The sequence below is a fragment of the Microcaecilia unicolor genome, chromosome 6 (genome assembly GCF_901765095.1).
Source record: "Microcaecilia unicolor chromosome 6, aMicUni1.1, whole genome shotgun sequence".
Lineage (NCBI taxonomy): Eukaryota > Metazoa > Chordata > Amphibia > Gymnophiona > Siphonopidae > Microcaecilia > Microcaecilia unicolor.
The window spans coordinates 183,315,719-183,337,905 of record NC_044036.1 but is presented as its reverse complement, the minus strand read 5'-3'; the positions used below and the strand labels follow the sequence as shown (position 1 = coordinate 183,337,905).

The 22,187-nt window shown below is 48.5% G+C and overlaps 1 protein-coding gene across 4 annotated transcripts in view; it reads right to left on the bottom strand.

Moving 5' to 3' along the window:
• INKA1 (inka box actin regulator 1) overlaps window positions 1–7,448 on the bottom strand; it is a 37,059-nt gene extending 29,611 nt beyond the window's left edge. For 2 of the 4 annotated variants that reach the window (XM_030207574.1, XM_030207571.1), the window contains exon 1: window positions 7,229–7,448. Coding sequence is in view for 1 of the 4 variants with exons in the window: in XM_030207571.1 (XP_030063431.1) it covers window positions 7,229–7,279 (51 nt within the window). In the remaining 3 variants the exon portion in view is untranslated. Of the gene's footprint in view, window positions 1–6,410; window positions 6,614–7,228 lie in introns of those variants that run through there. The other 2 variants (XM_030207576.1, XM_030207572.1) reach the window with 1 other exon arrangement.
• Between the last annotated feature and the right edge of the window lie 14,739 nt (window positions 7,449–22,187).

Sequence of the window (22,187 nt, the reverse complement as noted above, 5' to 3'; positions counted from 1 at the left end):
CTGGCACCTTACATCTGGAATGGTTGCAGTATTCCTGAATTTAAGAACTTTAAATAAGAGTTGAAAATTTGGCTGTTCCAACAAGCCTATGACAGTTCTGAATGACTGAGTAGCAAGCAGCTTGCTTTGTTCTTTTTACGTTCCTTCTCTTTGTTATCTTTTAGCACTCTTTTTGTTTTAATGTATCTGTCCCTTTTCTTTTGAGAAATGAAGTTCTTTTCCTGTCTTTTTATAGTATGTACACTACTTAGTTCTCTTCGTCAGAGCGGTTCAGCAAATTTTTAATATAAACTACATACTATAAACTATACTGGAAAAATAGAAAAACTAAACTGTTGTAGTTCTGTATTCTGTTGTAGTTCTACTGCATCTCGGTCGTACACACCCACATACATGAATCAACGTTCACCAAATACAGAATAAGGGATTACAAATTAGAAACAGAATTATGCAGACAACCCCTGACCTGGAAACCACAAGAAGGCAGTTGCTACATGCAGTGCTACACTAGAAAAATAGAAAATGAAGCACATTCCTTTTGAAATAAAGAAAATACAAAGGGTATCAGAGTTGGACATTATCAAAGTTGGCATATTCCAATCATTTAAGTGAAATAAAATGATTCTCTCTCTTTGTTGTCTTTGTATTTTATTTTTCTAGTCATGCTAGCTATTCTCTCTTTTCCATTTTCCTTTGATTCTCTTCTCTTTTTCCAGTGTCTCCTGTTTATTTATCATTTTTTCTTTCTTCTGTCTTCTACTAAGCTGCGGTAAAAGGGGGCCTGTGCTGGCATCAGTGCATGTTTTTGATCTGCCCTGAACAGGCGATATAACCGGTCAGGAGCTGTTTCTCTCTGGTTAAGTCATTTTGAATATCAACCCAGCGCAATTATACAGTGCCATAAGCACAATGTGTGCCTAATATGGGTCAAAGCCTAAAAATTGCTCCTCCACCTCAATTTTCAGTTGGCGGTGGGCAGCACGAATAAAGCCCGCTGCTGACCCTGAACCTGGATATTCAATGCTGGGCCATGTCCAGTGACCAGCTTTGAATACCCAGTTTCATTTTGTCTAAGTTGAACGAACGTGGGTACTCTAATAGAATACTAAGAAGAGCTAAATATAACAATAGAGAGCTCTTATTGTCAAGCACAAATATCAGAGAAACAGATAAAGACCATTTAACAATGGTAATGCAGTACACCAAGGCAGGCCATTATATTGCAAATATCATTTAAAAACAGTAGGACATTCTGCAATCTGTCCCCAGATTTCAAAACAAAATGCTTCGTATTGCTTTCTCGAGAGGGAGCAATCTAAAAGAAAAACTCAGTCCTGCAGATATAGGCAGTAAGAAACTAGAAAGACCAACTGTTGGGCACTATAAGTGTGGAACATGTCAGGTCGGTCGAATTATGAATCAAACAAAAACTTCCTACAATGCCAGTACTGGAGTAGTGTAGTGGTCAGTGCAGTGCACCATGGAGTGGGGGACTCTGGTCCCTATCTTCCTCTACCTGTCACATTTGTGGGGAAACTGTGAGCCATCCAAAACTCACCAGAAGCCCACTGTACCCACATATAGGTACTCACCCCCTTACCAAAAGATACCAAGAAAAAAACAAACAATCTCACCAATTACCGCCCAGTAGCATCTATTCCACTAGCAGTCAAGCTGATGGAAAGTATGGTAATCAAACAACTGATCGATTACACTACTCACTACTGCATGAAACACAATCAGGATTCCGCCCCCATCACAGCACCAAAACAGTGCTAACCACCCTCCTGGCCAAATTCAAACAGGAAATAGCAACAGGCAAAAGCATACTTCTCCTCCAATTAAACATGTCTAGTGCATTCGACATGGTAAACCATAGTATACTACTAAGACTCCTAGACTACTTCTGAATTGGCGGAACCATACTCAGTTGGATCAAGGGTTTCCTAACCACCAGAACATACCAAGTGAAAGTAAACTCTAATATATCATCACCCTGGAAGGCAGATTACGGAGTACCTCAAGGATCACCACTATCACCGATCCTTTTCAACCTAATGATGACCCCATTAGCCAAGTCCTTATCCACTCAGGGCCTTAACCCATTCATCTATGCAGACGATGTCACAATATACATCCCTTTCAAACATGATCTGACAGAAATCACCAACGAAATCAACCTCGGCTTCCATATAATGAATTCATGGGCAAACGCATTCCAACTAAAACTCAATACAGAAAAAACACACTGCCTTATCCTCTCATCTCAATACAACACAAATATACCCACAAACTTAGTCACCCCGGATTATGCCCTCCCTACTTCAGATAGCCTGAAAATCCTTGGTGTCACAATCGACCGAAACCTTACACTCGAGACCCAAGTTAACTCTACAATCAAGAAAATGTTCCACTCAATGTGGAAACGTAAACGCGTGAAACCATTCGTCCTGAGGGTAACTTTCCGCAACCTGATACAATCAATGGTACTAAGCCATGCTGACTATTGCAATGGACTTTATGCGGGATGCAAAGAACAACTCATAAAGAAACTACAGACTGCTCAAAACACAGCAGCCAGGCTTATATTTTGAAAATTGCGATTCAACAGCGCCAAACCCCTATGAGAAAAACTGCACTGGCTCCCAATCAAAGAACGTATTACTTTCAAAATATGCACCCTGGTCCACAAGATTATCTATGGCGAAGCCCCGGATTATATGATTGACCTCAGACCTACCAACCAGAAACACAATCGGAACATCATGAACATACCTAAATCTTCACCACCCTAGCTGCAAGGGACTGAAGTACAAATCAATTTACGGATCCAGCTTCTCCTATATAAGCACGCAACTATGGAACGCATTACCGAAAGCCATAAAGACAACGCAGGACCACCTCAACTTCCAGAAATCACTAAAGACCGATCTGTTCGAGAAGGCATACCCTACTGATCCAACTTAAGTGCCTGAACTCAGCAACACAACGAAACTAAAACTTGCAATGAACATTATATAACTCTTCTTCTCTTGATTCTATAATGTGTCTGTAACACATATATCTCATTCTCTATAACATCACTTTGTATTTGTTTCATCACCGGAGGTGGCTAACGCCTCACGGTACTATGTAAGCCACATTGAGCCTGCAAATAGGTGGGAAAATGTGGGGTACAAATGCAACAAATAAATAAATACGGGCTATTGTAGTGGTGTACAGTTGTGGGCAGTGGGTTTTGGGGGGCTCAGCAGACAAGATAAGGGAGCAACAGTGAGACGTGTACCTGGGAGCATGTTTTTGAAGTCCACTGCGGAGCCCCCTAGGGTGCCCCATGTATCTCCTGGGATGTCTGAGAGACCAGTCTACTACTAAAAATGCTGGCCCCTCCTACATTACAATGGCTTGATTTTCTACGTTTTTCACTTGAGACTTTTTTTTTTTAAATAGACCAAAAAACAAAACATCCAAAGTACAAAACCTTTTTAGAAACAGTATTTTTTAAAACAAAGGATAGACCTTTTTCTGTTTTGAAAATGAACTTGATTTTGGCTATTTTTTGCAAAATATCTAAAGTAGGACTTAGACGTCATATTGAAAAAGCCCCTCATTGTGGAATGTAGCATGCCATAATTACTCTTTTGCCAGAGAAGATATTTTAGTGTTGGGTTTTAAGTTAATTGCCCTTGCTCTTGTTTAATTTCATTCATTGGTTGCCTACTGTACAGTCAGCATTGATGGGCCGTCTTCTGCCATATCAATGGTGACATGGGTAGTTCATAGCATTTTACAAACTACAAGCCTACCTGGGAGACATGGCCATGGATCACCTATGCTCCCCGCCCATGTGTATGCCCCTTTTGCTGTTGGGCGCTACGGCACTTAGACATCTGTCAATTCAATGTCACCTTTGACGTGTGTAGGTGGCACCTACCCCTAGACACCACTTTAAAGAACTGCCCTCTTAACCTTTGCAACTTCCCCTTTTAGCTTTAATAAAAACAAAAACTTTTTCTTGTTTTATCAAAGTTGCCCTTTCGAAAGTTGAATGCTGAAAACCTAAACTAAGCAAAACTATGGAGTAAAAGCACTGCATGACAGGACTTACAAAAACTATTGAAAGTGAAGGGAAAAAAACGCTAGTTTTTGATACGAGGAGAAGCTAATCAGATAAGTGTGCACGTGGCTCCATGTCCCCCATCCCCCACAAGCTGCATCAAACAATCAAAACAACCATTTCTTTGAAGCTTCTCAATTGTGTACTTTTTTGGACACTACAGAAACTGTGTGATGCTCTTACTTCACTATATTGAGATATAAGCTGGAGGGAGTCCTATTTTTATTTTCCTTATCATCATCATCAGCTCATGATTTGTGGTTACATATACCCCCCCCCCCCCCCCCCCCGGGTATCGTGGACTGCTGAACTTGATTGCTTTCCTTATTTGTTTCTCTTTGAAAAACTATGGTGAAAATGTTAGAAATCTGAATGTGGGTATTTAGACCGAAGCCTAAAACTCCTTAAAATCCTAACAGAGAGCCTGAAACTGGTGCATGGGTGTTGCATATTAACAGGACATCCACAATGAATATACGTAAGAGAAATCTGCATGCGCTACCTTCCCTTTTTTACAAATTTATCTCATGCATTTTCAGTGTTAGTATCCTGAAAACCTGACTGGCTAAGGGTGTCCTAGGTTGAGAATCACTGTGTTAGAGCTAATGCACTAATGCTAACACTAGAGTAGAGCAAACATGTGGCTCCCCAAAGTCATAACCAAACAATATGTAAATCAGCCCTGATAAAAAAGAGCCCTTACATGAAAAACCCTATATCTTCTGCACAACTTGGCACCTAGAGTTGAATGTACACACATCTATGTGCACAACTGCTGGAATGCTACGTTGTGGATAAAAGTTTTGTGATACCAATAACATTTGTGTGCATATTAACAATCCAGCCCATGCACAGATGTATGCACATGCATCTCCAAGGGCTGATGTCATTTTTTGTGCACATAGCTTGGTCTCTCCACAGTCCGGCTCTCTTATGCTCTTTGTACCAGCACACTTGCCACTAGAGGGCGACTGAAACATCAGGATTTTCTGTTGAAACTGAAACATGGCTTTAAGTAACCATCAAATTATCCTGACTCTACTACTACTTCTTATCATTTCTATAGTGCTACAAGGCATATGCAGCACTGTACATCATACACTGTGCAATGCATCCTGTTCCTATCATATATCTGCTCATGGTCCCTCAGGTATATTGTAAGCCATATTGTACAAAATCTTTAGCATCATATCCATGTGTTAGTTGAATGCTCTAACACATGCTTATTAGGTGTATCATTAGTATTATGCTAACATTGTATTATATCTCTGGTATTTGAATTCCAGTGCTGTTAAATGTGTACATTTTTTATACTGTTTCATGGTAGTTCTGTTTATTAGGTTTCAATTTACTGTTTTCAAGTTTACCTCATTTATTGTAGTTTATTCTTGGTTATTTTACTCTTGTTATGCTAACAAAATTATGTTTTATGTTATACTGTACCTACTGTATTCGCCTTGGGTGAACCTCTTCATAAAGGTAGTTAATAAATCCCAATAAATAAATAAAATGGCTGAATACCGATTTCAGGCCAGTTTCCCCACCAATACTGAACCAAAATTCGGTCAATCTCTACTTCCTATATGCTCTAAGAAAAATCATGGATTCTTATGCTCACAGTAAAGGAAGAAACAGACATGAAACCCTCACTAACACTACTGCAGGGGTTTGGAGCATGGCCAGCCTGCCCTGCCTAGGTGTCTGCCTAAGGTGACAGTGAGGTTCTAGTGTGCATTAGGGCTCAAGGCATCCGATAGCCTTGGACCAACCCTGGTTCCAAGCTAACCCTTTTATACCTTCTCCGGGCTAGTGTTATATCCCCCAGTGTTGTGTACAGAAGAAAAGTTTGAGCAGTCTCTCTGCATCTGAGCTGAGTAACCAATAGACCCATTACTATGAATTAAACGTGCCCTGCTAGGCTTTGGGCATGGGATACCTCATGCTTTTTATATAGGCACCCACAAAACTGTGCATGAAAACTATGCAACATTGGTCTCTTAGGCCTGAGAACCTACAGGTCTAGAGTTAGAGTAAGAGAAAGCTGGCTCTTAGAAGAATGTAGAGAAGTTGCTCCTCTATGTACCTATAACCATAATCTCTGCACCAATATTCGTCATTAATTCCCCACCTATTCACTAAACAAAATTCACTCCCGAAAATGAAACATTAATAGTTCTCAGAATCCCCCGAGAAAGGAGCCTCAGTCGGCTCCAAAGCCTGTCTCGTACAGCACTTATCAGCTAATAAGGAGAGCATCTCACTTGCTTTTTCTGTTATTAATGTGCCTACTTGCCTTAGATCGGGCAGAAGCAGTCTCGTCCTAGATCCAGACCCGGACAGGCGCCCTCCCGTCTCTCTCCCGTAGTTCAAGACACTCTCCGCCTTCCCCTCCCTTCTCTTTCAGCTACTTTCGGAGCAGGATGAGCCGCTTGTCCTGACACGTCTGTCCCCTGTTTGCTTTCGTCTCCGCCTACACTCAGCTCGTTACTCAGACTCCTTTACCAGATCTTGGGTGGAACAGCTGTAAACTTCTGCCTCTTACGTTCGCTATGACCATCCCCTTCTCTCTCGTCTAGAATAGATCCCTGGACAGCCCTCGTCACTGCCTGTATTTTGATTTTTGGATAGTTTTTAAAAAGTGCAGGATGGTGTACAAGAACCGCTCTGAACAGCGACATGCACTGACCTGTCCCGTGGCTCCAGCCTCTTATAAACAATGTCCCTGGTTTATATCCTCTCCCTCTCCTCTTACACTTCCATCCCCTCCTGCACACTTTCCCTTTCCTTATGTCTTAAGAACATAAGAATACCCATACTGGGTCAGACCAGTGGTCCATCTGGTCCAGTATCCTGCTTCCAACAGGTCACAGGTACTTGGCAGAAACCCAAATAGCAGCAACATTCCATTCCTTATCCATCCCCTGCGGCACACTTTCCCTCTCCTCATCCATCCCTTCCTGCACACTTTCCTTGTCCTTATCCATCTTCCTTCCATCCAGCTGCCACATCGGCTACCTGAATTCGCCCTCAGCATCTCCTTTGAAACACTGGGACACTACCCCCCTCCTTCTTCATTAACAGCCCCCCCCCCCCACCCGCTCAGTGACTTACCACCTGAGCCCGAAGTTGGCAGATAAAGTTGTCCAGTCTGCTGCTTTGCATGCCAGTAGAAGTGTCTTCTTTGCCCTCTCCCAGAGAAGAAAGAGTGTGTCCTGCTATCTGCACGAATATATCCGCATATTTCTACATGCTACAGATTTCAATTGTCAGCAGTCACAGATTTCTGCAAATGACAGCAGCACCTCCCAGCTCCCCGCTGGAGCACAACTGAGCCCCGTCCCAGAGCAGAGCAAGCATCTTTTTTTCCACAGCCCCCTCCCTCCCTCCACCCACAGCATTAGAGCAAACCTTTTTTTTTTTTTTAAAGCTCCCTCCCATCAGCTACAGCAAGGCAACAGGCAAGCATATATATTTTTTTTAACAGGCTGAGGCTGCCCCCTGAGTCCCTCCTTCCCCCTCCTACAGTCCCTCCTCCCTGAGCAAGCTTAAGCATCTTTTTTTTAAACAGCTTCCTCCCTCCCAGTCCCTTCTCACTGCAAGCATCTTTTTTTTGGTTTGTGTTCTTTTTCCTTCCCGCCACCCGCCACAGCAAGCATTATTTTATAAACAGCTCCCACTCCCCTCCTCCCGGCCCCCTCCTCCCTCCACAGTCCAACAGCTTCATCTCTCCCTCCCCTGGACCCTGCTCCCTAGAGCTGCACTGATGGGCTGATGATCAGAAGCAAACGCAGGCGCTAGAGGCTGTTAGCGCCATACTAGCACCTGCGTTTGCTACCGCCTCATGCTCAGAGCCCCTGAGCACGTGAAACAACATGCTTGTGGGCTCTAAACGCAACTAGCATGCAAACGCATGCAAAACAGGGCTCTTAGCTCAAGTAGCATGCAAATGCATGCTAAACCTGTTCATCTCCAATGATCAGCGACCAGCGCACCAAAGATTGGCACGCTGGCTGCAGCAAACCCTACGCCAGCTCCGAGCTGGCGTTAGGGTTTGCAGACCATTGGGGGGGAATGGTGATCCCTGTCCAGCATGCATTTGCATGCTAGCAGGTCCATTCCTCCCAATGCAGCAGCCCCTGCAGAAACCCCAAACCAAGCCGACCGCCCCCCCCCCCCCCCCCAGCAACAGGGGACTGGAGGTCCAGCACCTACCTCAATCTCCACTTTCCTAACTGCAGGAATTTAAGATATAAACTGGACAACACACGCACGCTGCTGACTAAATGAGCCCACTTTCCTTTGATGATCCATGGTAGGATTCAACTGATTAATATGGTATTGTTTCCCAAGTGGCTATATGTGCTCCAACTCCTGCCCATTAAGTTATTGAAACGTGATTTGCGGATTTTACAGCGGTTATTATCTAACTTCTGCTAGGCCAGGAAAAAAACAAAGTTGTCCTTTAAATACTTAATTGGATCTTGGAGATATGGCAGAATGGGTCTCCAGAACTTACACCTGTATAATTACGCCTGTTTGCTTAGGCACTTGGGCGATTGGATATTGGAAGAGCAGAATTTTACACCGCGCATTTATGAGGCAGCGTATTACTCTCCATGGCATGTTAATTCTGTTTTGCACTGTGCAACAAATTCGTTGCCATCGGGAGTTCGCCATAGTTGTCTTGCTCCGCCAAAGGTTGAGCAGCTTCCAGGTGTGAGCTCTTGGATCCAGCCGGAGACGGCGGAGTAAACCCCTCCTTCTCCAGAGGACAGCCGACCCACCCCCACTCTTCGCCTGGGAAGGCCGCCGTTCCCTGGAAGTTGAGCATCCAGGTGCGGGCAGCCTACAGGGCTTCGGGAACAGGGGGCGGACAGGGCTTCTGGAAGAAGCAGACAGAACAAGGGGAATCCGTAGCAGGCAGTGGTCGAGACAGGCAGCGGTCAAGGAGAGTCAGTAGCAGGCCGTGCTCGAGACAGGCAGCGGTCAAGGAGTCAGTAGCAGGCAGTGGTCGAGACAGGCAGCGGTCAAGGAGAGTCAGTAGCAGGCAGTGGTCGAGACAGGCAGCGGTCAAGGAGAGTCAGTAGCAGGCAGTGGTCGAGACAGGCAGCGGTCAAGGAGAGTCAGTAGCAGGCAGGGGTCTAGGCAGGCAAAGTCCGATAGCAAGGTACAGAGTTCCATCCAACGATGCAGAGCTCTCAGGAACGAGAAGCCGAAGCACTGGCCAAGAGGAGTGGTGCTCCTTAAGTAGGCCTTCCCATTAGCGTGGGGCCCCAGCTGGTGTTTCCTGCGGTGGAGCCTTTACGTAACCAATCCAAGGTGACGCCAGTCACCGCTTCCCCTGCTTGGCCCCGCAACCGGAAGAGACGCCGGCTATCCACTGCCGGCGCCATGTTGCAGGGGTTCCATAGCGGAACTGGAAAGCCGGCCATCGGCGGGAACAACCAGCGATCCTCTGCCGCCGGACTAAGGTAATGGCCGCCTCTCCCTTCTGGCTGGCAATGGCCGGCCACCGGAGGACCCGCAGCGAAGGCCGGCCATCCCTGGTGGCCCCGAGTCTCCCGGTCTACCGGCGAGCAGGCGCGCGTTGGTCCCGGCGGAAGACGGAACAGTATCCCCCCCAGAAGACCCCCTTCCTTCCCGGGGTCCGGGTTCCTGTGGATAGCGTAGATGAAATTCCTGTACTAGGTCCGGAGCGTGTACATTGGAATCCGGCTCCCATGAGTTATCCTCTGGGCCAAAATGTTTCCAAGAGATGAGGTAATACAGTCTCCCTCTTTTCCACGTGGAGTCTCCTGAACCTCAAACTCTGGATCTGGTTCAGAATCTGGAATCACTGATGCCTCTCCTCGTGGATGCCAGCGGGACCTCTGAAATGGTTTCAGGAGGGATACGTGGAATGCATTGTGTACCCGCAGAGACCGGGGCAGGCGAAGCCGGTAGGTGACAGTTCCAATCCGTTCCTGAATAGAGGAGGGTCTGATGAAGCGTGGCGCTAGTCGTCGAGACGGCAGCCGGAGCCGCAGGTGCTTGGTGCTTAGCCAGACCTTCTGCCCCGGTTGGAATACAGGAGCGGGACGTCGGCGGCGGTCCGCGTATAGTTTGTACTTGGCAGCCGTCCTCCGCAGCTGCTCGCGGACCGTTTTCCAGGTGTCCTGCATACTATTCAGGACCTGCTGTACCTGAGGAATATCTGGTTCCGAGGAGATAGCCGGAGGAAGCCGGGGGTGCCGGCCGAACACCACAGAGAATGGTGACTGCTGGGAGGCTGAGTGTAGGCTATTATTGTAGGCGAATTCTGCCCAGGGAAGGAGTGCCACCCAGTTGTCCTGGCGGTTGTTCACAAAAGCTCGGAGGAACCCCTTCAGGGTTTGGTTAATACGTTCCACCATCCTGTTAGTCTGAGGATGGTAGGCCGATGAGAAATGGGCCTTGACCCCTAAGGCGGCACATAACGCCTTCCAGAACCGGGAGGTGAATTGGGTTCCCCGGTCGCTAATGATCTGTACGGGGAGCCCATGCAGGCGGAAGATGTGCTGGACGAAGCAAGTGGCTAGCGTGGCTGCCGAGGGAAGTCCCTTCAGGGGAATGAAGTGGGCCACCCAAATGACCGTATGCCCCTGGGAGCGAGGTAAATCGGTGATGAAGTCCATGGAGAGCTCCTCCCAGGGGCCTTGTGGTACCGGCAAGGGCTGGAGTTCCCCCCACGGCCGCCCTACCGTTGACTTGGTCCGGGCGCAAACGGGGCAGGAGGACACAAAGTGAAGCACGTCCTGTGCCATCCGTGGCCAGTGGTACTGTCGTGCAAGTAAGTGCAACGTTTTATGGAACCCAAAATGCCCTGCAAACGCTGACGAGTGGGCCCAGTGCATCGCTCTCCTCAGGTCTTGGCGAGGTACCAGCGTTCTGGTAGGTACTAGGGCCATAGGCATTGCTGGCAAACATTCCGGGTTCAACATAGGCTGCGAGTCCTCAGGCTCCTCGGGAGCCTTGAACGCCCGGGAGAGGGCGTCGGCAAGAATGTTCTTTTCCGCGGGCCGGAACATTAGGCGAAACTGGAATCGGGCAAAAAATAGGGACCACCGAGCCTGTCGTGGATTGAGCCTCTTGGCTCCTTGGAGATACAACAGGTTCTTGTGGTCGGTTATTACTGTGAAAATATGTTCGGCGCCCTCCAACAGATGCCTCCATTCTTGCAGGACCAACTTGAGGGCTAGAAGCTCCCGATCCCCCACAGCGTAGTTCCTTTCGGCGGGAGAGAACTTTCGTGAGAAGAAGAAGCACGGCAGTCGTTTCCCCGCGGACGTGACTTGAGAGAGAATGGCCCCGGCCCCCACGGCCAAAGCGTCCACCTCCACCACGAAAGGTTTACTCGGGTCTGGACTTCGGAGGATGGGAGCCGACAGGAAAGCCTTCTTTAGAGCAACAAACGCCTCCACCGCCGGGGCTGGCCAGTGCTGTACATCCGCTCCCTTCCGGGTGAGAGCAGTCAAGGGAGCCGTGACCAGGGAGTAGTGCTCGATGAACTGGTGATAATAGTTGGCAAAGCCCAAGAATCTTTGTAGGGCCTTCAAGTTCTGCGGCTGCGGCCAGTCTTGAATCGCTCTCACTTTGTCCGGGTCCATTTGGAACCCATGCCCGGAGATAATATAGCCCAAGAAGGGCACCACTACCTGGTGAAACACGCACTTGCTTAACTTGGCATATACTCGGTGTTGCCTTAGGCGCCGGAGGACCTCGGTTACATGGTCCACATGTTCCTGTGGAGACCGGGAAAATACCAGGATGTCATCTAGGTAGACAATAACAAATGAGTAGAGGAGATCATGAAACACGTGGTTGATAAACTTTTGGAAAACCGCTGGGGCATTACATAATCCGAAAGGCATAACCAAATACTCGAAATGCCCCTCGTGCGTATTGAACGCGGTTTTCCACTCATCGCCCCGTCGAATCCGTATAAGATTTTACGCTCCTCTCAGATCCAGCTTCGTGAATACCCGGGCTCCCTGGAGTCTGTCAAATAACGCTGGAATTAAGGGCAACGGGTACCGGTCCTTAATCGTGATGGCGTTCAGGGCCCGGTAATCGATACAAGGCCTGAGGGTTCCGTCCTTCTTGCTGACAAAGAAGAAGCCGGCTCCCGCCGGGGAGGACGATGCCCGGATGAATCCCTTCTCCAGATTTTCCTGAACATAGGCCCGCATGGCCGCTGATTCCCCCCGGGAGAGGGTATACAGCCGCCCGGGAGGTGGCATCCGGTCCAGCAGGAGATTAATAGCACAATCAAAATGCCGGTGCGGGGGCAACCTGTCCGCCTCTACCGGGTTAAAGACATCCGCGTAGGCCTGGTATTCCTTAGGTAAGGTCGCCTTGCAGGCCAGCAGTCTTCCCGGGGCGGTTGCCAGCACCGAGCAGGGGCTCCCTTCTGGGGTTAGACACTGCTCTGAGCAATACTTTCCCCAGCCCCGTATGTGCCCTGACGTCCAATCAATCAAGGGTGAATGACGGCGTAGCCAGGGCAGGCCCAACACCAGGGGATGAATGGACTTAGGCATTATCAAGAATTGGATCTTCTCCTGATACTGCTGGGCTACTCTTAGCTCGACCAGCGGAGTGAGTCGGGAGATGGGATTGGGTAATACCGTTCCCTGAATGGACGTCACCTGCACAGCCGGGTTGCACTCCTGCGCCGGTAGTTGCCATTGCTCAAACAGTTCCAAACTAATAAAGTTTCCCCCAGCCCCTGAGTCCAACAGGGCTTGGGTCTGGATTGAATGGTCTTGCCACTGGAGGGTCACTGGTATGGTGAACAGATCGTCGGGAGGGGGCCCCGAGTGACCCAACCGAGTGACCCAAGACCAGCCCCCTCACGGGGCCTTGGGTTCGGCGTTTCCCGCCGGTCGAGTAGGACACGCCTGAATCAAGTGTCCCGCTTCCCCACAGTAGAAACACAGGTTATTCCGGCGTTGCCGGTTACACTCTGAGGCAGCCAGTCGCTGCCGGCCCACGAGCATGGGCTCCTCCGGAACACTGCCCTGCCCAGCGGAAGGGTCTCGAGGTGAAGGAACTCTCCGGGGTTGCGGCCCAGGAGCCGCCGTCCTGTGCTGTTCGGCCCGTTCCCGGGCCCTCTCCCGGAAGCGCGTATCAATCCGGGTACAGAGCGTGATCAAAGCATCCAAGGTGGAGGGAAGGTCCCGTCCGGCCAGTTCGTCCTTGATGCGACCCTGTAATCCTTGCCAGAAGATCGCGGACAGGGCCTCAGAGTTCCACCGCAGTTCTGAGGCTAAGGTGCGGAACCGCACGGCATACTTGCCCACGGTCCCGGACCCCTGCTGAATCCGCAGGAGTTCCGAGGATGCGGAGGATGGTCTTCCTGGAACATCAAAGACGAGCCGGAATCGGCGCTGGAATTCTTCAAAGTCCGTAAGCATGGGGTCCCGTTGTTCACAGAGGGGTGAAGCCCAGGCCAAGGCCAGCCCGGTTAGTAGGGAGATCACATAGGAGACCTTCGTGCGGTCCGAGGTGAAGGCCTCCGGTTGCAACTCAAAGTAGAGATTATATTGGTTCAGGAATCTCCGGCAGTTCTCGGGGGTCCCATTGAACCGGCTAGGCTCAGGAAAGCGGGGCCCCGAAAATGTGGCACTTGTACGGGAACCCGCTGGTGAAGCCTGCGCCTGGGTTTGCCTGGAGTTGATCTGTGAACACACATTCTGGAAGGCCCCAGAGAGGGCATTCAGTTGTTCCTGCTGCTGCTGCAGGATCCTCGTCAGGTCCCTCAAGTCAGGTGGAGTCGGCGAGCTCATGGCTTCGGCTTACTGTCTTGCTCCGCCAAAGGTTGAGCAGCTTCCGGGTGTGAGCTCTTGGATCCAGCCGGAGACGGCGGAGTAAACCCCTCCTTCTCCAGAGGACAGCCGACCCACCCCCACTCTTCGCCTGGGAAGGCCGCCGTTCCCTGGAAGTTGAGCCTCCAGGTGCAGGCAGCCTACAGGGCTTCGGGAACAGGGGGCGGACAGGGCTTCTGGAAGAAGCAGACAGAACAAGGGGAATCCGTAGCAGGCAGTGGTCGAGACAGGCAGCGGTCAAGGAGAATCAGTAGCAGGCAGTGGTCGAGACAGGCAGCGGTCAAGGAGAGTCAGTAGCAGGCCGTGCTCGAGACAGGCAGCGGTCAAGGAGTCAGTAGCAGGCAGTGGTCGAGACAGGCAGCGGTCAAGGAGAGTCAGTAGCAGGCCGTGGTCGAGACAGGCAGCGGTCAAGGAGAGTCAGTAGCAGGCAGTGGTCGAGACAGGCAGCGGTCAAGGAGAGTCAGTAGCAGGCAGGGGTCTAGGCAGGCAAAGTCCGATAGCAAGGTACAGAGTTCCACCCAACGATGCGGAGCTCTCAGGAACGAGAAGCCGAAGCACTGGCCAAGAGGAGTGGTGCTCCTTAAGTAGGCCTTCCCATTAGTGTGGGGCCCCAGCTGGTGTTTCCTGCGGTGGAGCCTTTACGTAACCAATCCAAGGTGACGCCATTCACCGCTTCCCCTGCTTGGCCCCGCAACCGGAAGAGACGCCGGCTATCCACCGCCGGCGCCATGTTGTAGGGGTTCCATAGCGGAACTGGAAAGCCGGCCATCGGCGGGAACAACCAGCGATCCTCTGCCGCCGGACTAAGGTAATGGCCGCCTTTCCCTTCTGGCTGGCGATGGCCAGCCACCGGAGGACCCGCAGCGAAGGCCGGCCATCCCTGGCGGCCCCGGGTCCCCCGGTCCACCGGCGCCAGCGGCGAGCAGGCGCGCGTTGGTCCCGGTGGAAGACGGGACAATAGTATAATTCTTAAATCGCTGAGACAGGTGTGGCATTATTTGGTTTCTATTTTGGGAGATCGCTCTGAAGTTTCTGATCAATTGCCAATAGTGGGTAATGTGCAATTTTCACCAGGTCTAGATAAAGGGAGTTTTAAGTGTTGGGAAAGGAGAGGTTATTTTCTGCTAGAACATGTGTTGGATGGTCAAGGCAAAATGCTTCCCTGGCTCACTTTACGTGGGCGGGGGGTAATGGAGGACAGGGACTTCCTAGCTTATGGCCAATTGCAGTACTATGTTCGCTCCTTGGATGGGTCTGCCCTATCTACTTCTCTGGGTGGTCGTCTTCAGGCATTTTTTGATAAGTTTAGAGAGGGGGGAATGTCCGTATCGACCTTATGTAGGGTGGTGCGGGTGCTCTTACCGGCTCCGAAGTACGAGGACCTTATTGCTAAATGGAGTTGTGCCGTGTGGGATATGTACCTTTGGTCCTTGCCACATAAAGTTAGGAGCTTGATTCTTAATTCTAATTAATGTTCTGGGCCTTGGTGGTGGTGCAGGGAGACTCCTTTCAATTTCAGTTAAGGTGGTATGATTTCGAGGACTCAGAGGGTAGGTGCAGTATAAGAGGAGGGGTTTGTGCTTCTCCCCTTCCCCTCACTCCCTTTTCTTCTTTATTCCCCCCTCTTTGTCCCTAGTTTTTAAGACAATATTTCAGTGTGGTTGGTTTGAGGGGGAGGGAGGGAAGGAAATTCCTGTAAATGAGTTTGATGACTAATGTTGTAACCTGGCTGTTTGATACGCTTTATGGAAGTTTCCAGCTATTGTATACTGTTTGACTGGTTGTTTTGCCCGCTGTGTCATCAATAAAAATTGTTGAAATAAAAAAAACATATAAATCAAGTCACTTAGCATATAATTGAGCTCTGGAATTTGTTATCAGAGGATGTGGTAAAAGCAGTTAGAGTAGCTGGGTTTAAAAAATGTTTGGACAAGTTCCTGGAGGAAAAGTTCATACACTGTTATTAAGGCTGAGTTGGAGAAAGCCACAGCTTATGCCTGGGGGTAAACACCATGGAATACAGCTACTTTTTTTGGATCCTGCCAAGAAAGTGTGACCTGAATTGGTTACAGCTTCATGGACCTTTGATCTGGAACAGTATGGTAACTCTCATGTTCATTACAAAGTTAGTATTATAGATGTGCTTACTTATTATTAGTTTATATATTGTGCAAGAGAAAAATATGGAAAATTGAAAAGTAAAATCTTTTTTGGGAGTGCTATTCAAAAGATAAATCTGGCCATACTTTTCTTTGCAAACTACAACAGATGAAAAAAAAACCCCAGGGAATTCTCAACACAGCATAAGTAACCAGCAAAAGAAGTGTAGCCAGCCAGAAGAAGGTGTATAAGCTGCATGGAGTATATATTATTCTCAGGAAAGGAAAAGAATCAGGTGAATAATAAAAAGAATATCTTTTATTATGTAACTAAGCAGGAAATAACATTCTCGGTTCTGTATAAGAAATAATCATACAAACTATGGAGAGATCACTATGCAAAAGTCCCGAAGCAATACAAGAAAGAAAGAAAGAAAGAAAGAAAAGTTACAGCGGTAAAGGAATAGTTCTCACTACTTACAATCTCAGAAAGGGGAGGGGAAATATAAAAGGGGATAAAGAAGCACTGTCTGTTTTTTTTAACTTACGTTTTTATTAAATTTTCAACACAAGAATTACCAACAAGCTCCAGACAACAGTAATAGATGTACAGTCCTTGTAGAAGTGCTGTCTCATACACTTAGCTAGACTGTCAGCTAAACCATAGTACAGAACATCTCTATGAAGACTCAGAATTAGTGAATCAAATCTTCTTTAATGCAATCAAACAAAGGAAATATGACTTACAGTTTGGAGTGATGCACAATTGTCTCTGCCTTGCAGAACTGGGAGTTTGTCCTCTACCAGCTCATACTGTAACTAGGGAAGCCAGGAAATCTCAGCACTGGCTGATGAGTAATGCTGTTAGTACTTTAAATGATCAAAATTTGAAGATGTTACAAAGCTTTTGAAAGGCTTAAAATAGCTAAGCACGGTGTTAGACACAGTTTTTAGAGCCCCATGTTGCAGACTCAATGGAGAGAGAATGTTCAGGCTACATCCCATCATTCACAGGGGACAAGAAACAGTGGCATTCCTAGGTCAGCACCCCCCCCCCCACCAAGGCGCATTGCTTTTACCTCCTGGGGGTGCTGGGAGCAGTCGCATGGCTGTCGGCCCTGTCAGTTCCCTGCCCCAAAACAGGAAGTAACATCAGAGGGCACAGGGAACCCGGCGGAGCTGCTCCCTGCACCCCTTTGCAGCGTGCACCACCCCTGCCCTTGGTACGCCACTGACAAGAAGCCAGCCAATAGGAAAAGTCCCACAATGCATAGGGAACTGGGGCATGTGCAGTGGCGTTCCTAGCCTGCATGACACCCGGGGCGGATCGCCGATGCTCCCCCCCCCCCGGGTGCAGTGTGGCCCTCCCCTACGAAATGACACCTCCCCCCCCCCGGTGAAATGACACCCCCCCGGGTGCACGCCGCTGGGGGGGGGGGGGTGCCGCAGCACGCACCTGTCGGCTGAGTCCGAGTTCGCTAACTTCACAAACTTCGTTCGTTCGCTGCAGCTCCCTCTGCCCCGGAACAGGAAGTAACCTGTTCCGGGGCAGAGGGAGCTGCAGCGAACGAACGAAGCTAGCAAACTCGGACTCAGCCGACAGGCGTGCGCCGCAGCACCCCCCAGTGGCATGCACCCGGGGTGGACCGCCCCCACCTTGGTACGCCACTGGGCATGTGCTCAGAAAAGCCTATTACAGAGCACTGCAGGAAGACTTGTAGACCATAGGCACTTCCTGCTTTTCTTAAAGGTACAAGCAATGTAACCTGATACAGGCAATGCAATCTGATATAACAATGTCTAACATATACACACAAAAAATAACCTGCCTCCATGAATATGAGGGCAGAACAATAGCGAATGATACAAGAAACAAAAGAATACAGCACACCTGAGTCTGGAGCAAGACACAGTTAAATCAAAAACAAAGTTAAAACAGAAGAAACTTCCCCAAACCTTCCCCCCCACCATCACTCAGGAACCCCTTATAGTACAGAATCTTGGTACAAATACTTCTGCAACCAACTCCAAGTATGCTCAAATCTCCCCAATATTCAAATGGCGGCGGTCAGCGTTTTTTTTTTTTTAAAACACTGATCGTTGCCAGCCAAATTATCCCCTGGTATTCAGTGCCGGGCCATGTCCGGCACCAGCACTGAATATTGGGGGATAATTTTGGGTGGGGTGGTCGCCAGAACTTATGTTGGCCTGGCCAATATTCAGCCAGGGCCTGCATAAGAGTTATGCTGCCCGGCTGAATCCCACCCCTGACAATGCCCCCACTCTCCTTCCCCATCGCCCCAGCCCATGCCAAGAACCTCACCCCTGCCCACCCCCACCGTCCAGGTAGGCCCCCAGGCTTACCTGTATCCCTGGTGGTCCAGTGGGGCCATTGGATGCTGGAGTGCAGCCCCCCTGGTCCTGCCCCTTGCGGCACCTCTTCAGAAGTGCCATGAGAGGTTGAAACAGACATTTTGGAGAAGTGCCACAAGGGGCAGGAGCTAAAGGGCTGTGCTCCTACTCCCAACGACCCCACTGGACCACCAGGGGGAGGGCCTACTTGGACAGCTGGGGGGGGGGCCTGGGTTTCTTGCCATGGGCTGGGGGAGTGGAAGGGAAAGAAAGGGCTCGGAGGCTCTTTAAAAAAGTCACACGGGTGCTGGCTCGATATTCAGGGCCAGCACCCGCATAGCTAAGGTGCCTTATTTAGGACAGTTTTTCAGTTGTCCTACATTAAGCTGCTTAGCTATGCAGGTGCTGGCACTGAATACTGCCGGCACCGCATAACCTCAGGCTTCTCCCCCCTGACCTGCCCACTTTTTGTTTGGGTGGTCTAAGGGGATATTCAGCAGCCCTCTCTAGTTGTGCTGCTGAACATCCTCACGTAGGGGTGGGAAGAAATTTAAGTGGTCAGGAGAGGCTCCTGCCTGCTTAAATCTCTTTGAATATTGGCCCCAAATGTGCCCTTGTTGCCGATTTCAGAGCTTTAATTTTTTCATCAGTCTTTGGCGCCACCTGGTGAGTAGAAAAGGGTTAATTGTTTTCCATTCTGAAGCTATCAGAAATTGTGCAGCATATATACAACAGCTTAAAATTTTTTGAGAGCTCACATCAAGATATGATTCAGCAGGAACATGAATATAGTAAGCTTGATGAGTATGCATAATATATTACAAATAGTTTGTACTTGCCCCTAACACTGACATACACCAGGGCATGCCCACCACATATGAACAAGCATACCGATCCCTCCTCAGTTTCTCCAGCAATTCAGATCAGCTTTTACCGATAATTTATGTAAGAACTGCGGGGTGACATACCATAGCAGCAAAAGCTTCAGGCTGTTTTTTTAAGGCATGCTGAAATTGAAACTGTTAGTATTCCGAACCACTTTCTCCCATTGTTTAACCGTTTAGTTCTGGAGGCACTACTAGAGACAGATAATCACTCCCCCCACCCCTTGTTTACTAAGCTGCGCTAGTAGCTGCCATGCAGCAATGCTGACACAGCCTATTCAAAGTGAATGAGCTGTGTCGGCATTAGCGCACCACCAGCCGCTAGCGTGGCTTAGTAAACAGCAGAGGTGTAGCGATGTGGGGCCACGGGGGCTTGGGCCCCCGTAGATTTGGCCCTGGATCCTCCTGCCGACGACCCGCTCGACCCCTCCTCCCGCCGCCAACCCGCCGTCGCCTACCTTTGCTGGCGGGGGACCCCAACCCCCGCCAGCCGAGGTCCTCTTCTTCCGGTGCAAGGCTTCGTTCTGTTTCTGTGAGTCTGACATCCTGCACCACGAACCTGGCAAAAACCCAAATAGTGGCAACATTCCATGCTACCAATCCCATGGCAAGAAGTACTACTACTACCGTGTTTCCCAGAAAATAAGACACTGTCTTATATTAATTTTTGCCCCTCAAAATGCACTAGGTCTTATTTTCAGGGGCTGTCTTATTTTTCAGGGAAACATCGGGGTTGAATCGGGGTTGGCCCGCCTGCCCTCCATCACTCCCGGAACTAACCTTAAACACTTCCTTTCACCTTCGCAGCAGCAGGGCAGGCCACTCCTTCCTTCCGTGTCCCGCCCTCGCCTGATGTAACGTCCGCGAGGGCGGGGCACAGAAGGAAGGAGAGGTCTGCCCTGCTGCTGCTTGCTGCGAAGGTGAAAGGAGGCGTTTAAGGTTAGTTCCGGGATCGACGGAGGGTGGGTGGAGGGGGGCCTGACGACCTCGGTTGGGGGGGCTGCCCGGGGGCGGCCTTGTCCTGCTCTTGGCGGCCCTGCTTTCAAACAAAAATTTGCTAGGTCTTACTTTCGGGGGAGGTCTTACATCTACCAATTCAGGAAAACCTCTACTAGGTCTTATTTTCAGGGGATGTCTTACTTTCGGGGAAACAGGGTACTACTACTTATCAATTTCTGTTTCAATAGCCAACTATGGACTTTTCCTCCAGGAAGTCCAAACCTTTTTTAAACTCAGATATGCTAACCGCTATTACCACATCCTCTGGAAAAGAGTTCCAGAGTTTACCTATTCATTGAATGAAAAAATATTTCCTCCTATTTGTTTTAAATGTGTTACCTTGTAACTTCTTTGAGTGTCCCCTAGTCTTTGCACTTTTGGAATCAGTAAAAAACCAATTCACTTCTACACCACTCAGGATTTTGTAGACCTCAATCATATCTCCCCTCATCCGTCTCTTTTCCAAGCTGAAGAACCCTAACCCCTTTAGCCTTTCCACATATGAGAGGAGTTCCATCCCCTTTATCATTTTGGTTGCTCTTCTTTGAACCTTTTCTAATTCTGCTCTATCTTTTTTGAGATACGGAACTAGAACTGAATGCAATACTCAAGGTGAAGTTGCACCATGGAGTGATGCAGAGGCATTATAGTATTTTTGGTCTTATTTACCATCCCTTTCCTAATAATTCCTAGCATCCTATTCACTTTTTTGACCACCGCCGCTGCACACTGGGCAGAAGATTTCAGTGTATTATCTACAATGATACCTAGATATTTTTCTTGGGTGCTGACCCCAAGGTGGACCCTAACTTCAGGTAACTGTGATTCAAATTATTCTTTCCAATGTGCATCACTTTCCACTTGTCCACATTAAATCATCTGCCAATTGAATGACCAGTCTTCCAGTTTCCTAAGGTCTTCCTGCAATTTTTCACAGTCCGCATGTGTTTTAATAACCTTGAATAGTTTTGTGTCATCCACAAATTTAATCACCTCACTCATCGTTCTGATTTCCAGATCATTTATAAATATGTTAAATAGTACCAGACCCAGTACTGATCCCTTTGGCACTCCACTATTCACCCTCCTCCATTGAGAGAAATGACCATTTAACCCTACCCTCTGTTTTCTCTCCAATAACCAATTCCTATTCCACACCAGAACATTGCCTCCTATCCCATGACTCTTTAATTTTGTCGGGAGTCTTTCATGAGGAACTTTCTCAAAAGCTTTCAGAAAATCTAGATACACTACATCAACAGGCTCACTTTTATCCACATGTTTATTCACACTTTCAAAGAAATGAAGCAAATTGGTGAGGCAAGACTTCCCTTGGCTGAACCCATGTCGGCTCTGTCCCATTAAACCATGTTTATTTATGTGCTCAGTAATTTTTATAATAGTTTCTGCTATTTTACCTGGCACTGACGTCAGGCTTACTGGTCTGTAATGTAATGAATCTCCCCTGGAACCTGTTTTAAAAATCGGAGTTATATTGGCCACCCTCCAGTCTTCAGGTACTATGGACAATTCCAATGACAGGTTACATATTACTAACAGCAGATTAGCAATTTCATGCTTGAGTTTTCAGAACCTTTGGTTGTATGCCATCCAATCCAGGTGATTTACTACTTTTTAATTGGTCAATTTGGCTCAGTAAGTCTTCCAGGTTCACCGAGATTTCTTTCAGTTCTTTTTCATCATCCCCCTTGAAAACCATTTCCGATATAGATAGATCTCTTACACCTTCTTCAGTAAAGACCAAAGCAAAGAATTCATTCACATAGGGATGATCAGAAGCAAACGCCGGTGCTAGAGGCTGTTAATGCCATACTAGCGCCGGTGTTTGCTACCACCCCATGATCAGAGTCCTCGAGCACGTGAAACAACG